Raw genomic sequence first — 6,000 nt, forward strand, 5'->3', positions numbered from 1 at the left:
ACAATAGAAGCTCATTCAACAATAGAAGTATATGGTCAAATTAGCCATCACAAAATAACACCAGTTGATCTAATTTGGTAAGCCTAGGTACTAGGTTAAGGTCATATGCCCCCCTCCCATAAGGGTAATTAAACCTATCCGAGGAGAAATTCAATATCATGTATGCATTTATTAATAACCCGAATGACCGAAGGAGGGGGGAGGAGGGGAGAACTTCGAGCTTTGAAACACACACTTGATTGAAAGGTCCATATTTAGTATAAAGTAATAATATCAACTGAAATGATGCTCAGTTGAGAATGTGTCCTAATGTTGGTCAATGACATACACCACAAGTTGTTATGTGTTTTCCATGAAGTGTGGCCAAATGGCCCCAATTGACTCCCTTGTGAGTCTTCTCTTTGCCTCCTTATGGGGCCACATTTTAACAAACTTCGATCATAAGAGATAGAGCCAAGAGATTAAGAAGGGAAGAATGGAGAAACTCTATCCACACCAAGAGATCCAACAAACCAAATCATTTTCAACACCTCATAAAACAAAAAATATGCCAATTTGTTTCTTTATATATATGACACGGAATAAATCATATCAGAAAGTAGCTATTTAGAAACTCTTTTTTTTTTTCTAAGATCACTACTAACAAACTATTTTCTCTAAAAATTCGAAGTGAAATGATTTCCTCCCGATGCCAAGTTGCAGTTTGAGATAATGAATTATTCAAGGTAGTACTAGAATGAAGTCAGCATTTCGTTAACAAGCAACTAATACAGGATATGGGACTCTGGTCAACCCCACTATGTCTGCCTGTGCTACCAGCACACTTACAAATTCAATGGCCTCCCACAATAGGACTTAGGGTGAGGTTATTTGTTAAGACACTTTTGACCATTTCCAATGCTTCTTATTGCTCATGGAACCATTTGAAGCAGGCCTTTCTCTCAGAGCATTAGGACCAGGGATGTATATGTTCAAACAGAGCAGAGACGAAGCGCCAAAGGTAAGATAGGTGCCCCATGTAACTCTTCAGTTGCTACGAAGTCTCAAGAGTTTCATTGATTGAAAATAGCTTTCACTTTTCCTTGAGAATTTTCCTTCCAAGGCACATTTCATTGGGTCATCTCTAACCAGAGCTCTCAACTCTTGGCCTTCATCACTAGTCAGGCCAAAGGCTTCGAATGCCCGTCATTAGTAAAAACGTCCTTAGTAAAAAATATATATAAAACAAGTTGCCATAGAGCATTGTGAAGGATATTTTCTTCACATCCTCTGGTGCCATCTTGATTTGATTGTAACTTCAATGTCAGCCGATGAAAGCGAAGCACTTACAGGAACGGTGGCGTTTGTCAACAACATCCTCGGGTATTATGAACTCATTGTCCAAGAGTCCAATCATTGGGTCATATTTCTTATTAAAAAAAAAAAAAAAAAAAAAAAGCCAAAAGGTTAATGCAATGGAAAAGCTTCATGGTATAACAAGAAAAAAAAAATCAATCTCAGCATTAAAAATGTATACAATCTAGACCCAATGTGTCCCTGCTAGCACTTGGACGGGAAGATACCGACCAGTTATTGCCTTGGTGGTTCGACACTAACAAGCCCACCACGAGCAACAATAATGCTAATGCATGGCCAGCTTGAGCCTATAATGTTTTCTCTAATGTAAACTTTACATCAACCTCCACCCTGCACTTTACAAGCTTTTTTGGTTTGACTTGTACGGTGGATGTACCAAAGATATATGTTTTATAAATAAAATTTTGGCTTTTGACAAAGGGGGAGGGGGGAGCAAAGGAACAAATTAGTGACTTTGGGAGGGTGGGGACTGGGGGCTGGGGACTGGGGACTACATCCTCTGGTTCTGATACAAGAGGCCACTAATTTACTCACATGAAATTTTTCTGAATTTTAGGTGGGGCTGCAGGCCCTGCAGGGTTCACCTTTGGCTCTGCAACAGCAACCAGATCCTCCACAAGGTGGTACCACCAAACAAATTTGCAGAACTAGCATTAGTTTCCCACTTCATCTTCGACTGCTTTCTTCTCAAGTTCTGCAGCTTCAGTGCTGCCTTGTTTCCCAACCATCTCCACATCTTCAGATGCACCTGGGTCAGAACTAGAATTTTCAATGCCAGATTCCAACATTTCAGAGTCATTAAGACTTTGGCTGTCAATGGTGGTTACGGCCGACTCCTTGGCATCCATGGTGGTACTATCTTTAGCATTGTCAGCGGATGATGGTGAAGATTCAATTGTATCCATGTCAACAATATCAGTATAATCCTTTGAATCCACTTCAAGCTCACCATTGGGTAGAGGCGGATGATTTGCATCAGATGAGTTATTGTCATCTGATGTCTCTCTCCATTGGACCCATTCTGGTGGTTTATCACCTTCGTCAGGTCTTATTTCTTCTTTCAGATCCTGTGACAGATCATCTGGTGAAACTGCACTACTAGAACCCTCTGCAATGGGCCCTGGTTCAGGCACATGTGTAGATGTAGCTGTATCGGCAAGGTCATCATCTTCACCAGCAATAACCTCATCGTCACTGCTGCTGCTGATAACACCAGTCTCTGCATTAGGCGAGGGTGAAGCAAGTGATCCACTCGAGCGCTCACTGGCTATTCTATCATCCTCTAAAGCAAACCAGTTGGAGTTCGTAAAGAGAGAGCCACTGAAAACAAAAGGGAGCAAAAGAGAGAAAATTAGGTCAAGCAAATCATTTGAAGCAGATTACTTGCACAGGCAATGACATTTCAGTGTGCATTAAATGTTGCACAGCAGCATAATGTTTACGTTCTGTAAATCATGTCAAATGGGCTGTAAGCCGGTGACAATCGCAGATTCCTGGGAGGGGTGCACTGGAGTTGGTCCTAAGGCATTTTTGGCACAAAGTGGCCGCATTAGACTGGCAGCCTGAGCTATTACCAAGGAAGGCCCTAATTGAAATGTCAAAATGCGTGAGAAAAAAATTGGCACATCAATCAGGAAGACCTCCTTAGCCTAAATGGATCAGATGACTACCACTGGATCTATTACATCAGATGATCTCCCCAACCAGCCACATCCCCCCCCCCCCAAAAAAAAAAAAAAAAACATTGCCATTTATCCACAGATATGTCTACAACAGTATGATCTCCCCTAAACACCCCAAGAGGGAAAAAAAAAATTGCCATTTATCCACAGATTTCTCCAGCAGTATGATTAGGATCATCAGACCGTCATGAAATTTTAGAACCACATCCTGCAGATGAAGTCCTATAATGGTCGGAACCTCCATTTCTGCCACGTTTTTATGGAACACTAAGCAGTACATTCTAGTATTACATTAATGCAAATATCCTTCACGCCAAAAAAACTCCACCAAAAGCAATGTACTAAGACAGAAAATCACATACCTGTCCTGGTCATCACCCAGACGCAAAGAAGAGATGACAACCTCAGCAGATTCATCATCAAAGTACACATCCTGCCAAATATGCGTTGGTAAGAGCACATATCCTTTCCATTACGTGAATAAAATCTAAGAACCCCGACACCAAGACCCCCACCCCAAAGGAAAAAAAAAAGAGTAGAAGAGTCTAGACAAAGCAATTTGGAGAAATATGTGATAATGAAACTATAATGAAAGCATATTTACTCGAGCCTCCCTTAGAAAGTATAAACCAGAGCCTTTTTGTCTACGTAATCGCAAAATTGTAGCCCACTCCCTCAAAGATGTACCTGCCTCCAACCTCACAGATGAGTGGAACACCACTTGGATTTTTTCCCCATCTCATTAACGCACTCAATGGATCACCAAATACCTAATCTAAGTGAGTTCCACTCAGCTCTCTTCCACATCATCATTGGCTAGCCAAACTTTAGCTCTCACCGGGAGAATGGAATGACTCATGCTGTGGTAAGCACCCCTTAATTGAATAGCTCTAGATGTCGTTATCAAGCAAAATTTGAAGTATTGAGCATCCAGATTCTTTAAACTCACTTAAATTACTACAAACTTTTATCTTAAGTTCCTTGAAAAGAACACCCGTCCTAAAAGGATTTGGTGTATTAAAACCTTTCATATTATTCTATTGTTCATGAACCTTCTCTTTATCATTGAAAAACTAATGCAGAATCCAAGTCATTTTAATGAAGTTTAAAACAAACATACCTCATCATCACGTTCTAGTGAACCATGGGCCTGCATGCATCAAAAGCAAAGGTAAACAAAAGCAGTCAATCACTTCCACAGCTTGAATAAGTAGAATAATGAGGATGATAATAGCAATAACAAAAATGATGATGAGGATGATGTATGATGACAAAAGACAATAACTAAGAATCATTGCAACAACAAAAATAAGTGTACTGGATGGATGGTGCAAATTCAATACAAGCCTAAAAGGGACACGGAGACAAAGTAACTGCCCAAAAAGGGATGACCAGCAATTAAAAATGAGAGAAGGTTGAAACATCAATCCAGCAATCAAAAGTGATATGTACCTTAATACAACATTCAAGCTCAACCTCGAAGGTGTAGAAACAACTGAATAAGTATACAAGACTGCAAACAAATGAACGGCTGCACATATAAAGGAATATCCAATACAGGGGGAAAGGGGTTGCATTGCATATAATTGGATTTGGCTCTGCAATTGGACAAGAAGCCAAACAAGCAGCCAATCCATACTGTATTATCTATCCAATGATTGGAAAAGAAACAGCATTATCTATCCAATGATTGGAAAAGAAACAGCACACTGCTTCAATGCACAATTAGGTCGTCGAAACATTTCCTTACTGAGCCACGCAAGAAACCTTTTGCCCATATCATAAATTTTAACAACTTAGACAGACAGCTAGAATTTTGCCAGGATACAAACCATATAATGTGTTTATTCTAGTAAACTGAAACTTTTAAAATAAAAAAGGGCATACCCGGTGCACGAGGCTCTAGAAATGTGCGAGGTCGTGGGGAGAGGGGGAGAATTACACAGCCTTACCCCGAGAATGTCGAGAGGCTGTTTCGACCACTTGACCTCTAAGTCACAAAATTCGTACCTTAAATTGAAACTCCAATGTTCTTCATAAATTCTATATTGCCAAGCAAGGACGAGCATGAGGATCTATGCAAAAAGATTGACAGGTTATCGCTAATTATAATAAGTGTCGTCTGTCAACCTGACACACCACTGCAAATCAGCCACCGGCTTATAATGACAAACTATAATAAGGTACCAGCTGTCTACCTGACGTACCATACAGATCGGTCAAGCCAAAGCGTCCTACATGCATTACGTCCACCACCATGACAATCCACACCCATCCTACTTTTATTAAAGGAGGAATGAGATAATGAATTCATTCTTAACAGCCCCGCTAAGCACGAAAGTAACAATTTTCTAAAGTTTGTTTTTCACATTTCTTTGTCTTTACGTGCATATGATGTGGTCTAGGGTTCAGAAAAACCGAATTTTTCCTCAATCTCCTTCCTAGCAAAAATCACATGACTAGGATGCCTAAAGCCATTTTCAAGAATATAGAATCACTTATTTAAGCAAACTTATTTAAAAGGAAGTTCGAAAATTGTTCTTTCAAAAAGATGCACCACTGCTGTACCTTTTGGTAAAAACTTCATGATCTCAGAATCATAAGACCCAGCCACCTTTATATCAAATCTAGCAAGCTCAATCCTTAACCAATTCAAGTGAAATTTAAGAATCAGATTCCTACGTTCAAGACCTCCTATATAAAACAAAAACCAACCAAAGTTATAAACAAAAACTTCACAATAAAAACGTGGAGGCACTTGCAGAATCAGATCTAAAGTTTCCAATTTCCTCAACTCCCTTAGCTTTCCAACCCCAAATTCTATAGCTTCATCTAAATTTCAGGTAAAATAGATCCCCTAAGTTTCAAACTAAACAAAGTAGATCTAACAGGAACCCAAGTCCTCCTTATGCAGAATCGATCTAGTATGATACAAGGACAAACAAAATCAATAACAAAAATT

At 39.7% G+C, this 6,000-nt stretch overlaps 1 protein-coding gene across 1 annotated transcript in view; it reads right to left on the reverse strand.

Annotated features, from left to right (window-relative positions):
* Window positions 1–1,473: 1,473 nt before the first annotated feature.
* Window positions 1,474–6,000, reverse strand: part of LOC122069511 (serine/threonine-protein phosphatase 6 regulatory subunit 3) — a 41,046-nt gene continuing 36,519 nt past the window's right edge. Inside the window, exons 17-19 of the mRNA XM_042633542.1 lie at window positions 4,159–4,188; window positions 3,401–3,471; window positions 1,474–2,676 (exon numbers count right to left, since the gene is read on the reverse strand). Of these exons, the coding sequence (XP_042489476.1) occupies window positions 2,010–2,676; window positions 3,401–3,471; window positions 4,159–4,188 (768 nt within the window). The 3' untranslated portion in view covers window positions 1,474–2,009. The remainder of the gene's footprint in view (window positions 2,677–3,400; window positions 3,472–4,158; window positions 4,189–6,000) is intronic.

This window comes from Macadamia integrifolia, unplaced genomic scaffold (assembly GCF_013358625.1).
Source record: "Macadamia integrifolia cultivar HAES 741 unplaced genomic scaffold, SCU_Mint_v3 scaffold629, whole genome shotgun sequence".
NCBI classification, from domain to species: domain Eukaryota; kingdom Viridiplantae; phylum Streptophyta; class Magnoliopsida; order Proteales; family Proteaceae; genus Macadamia; species Macadamia integrifolia.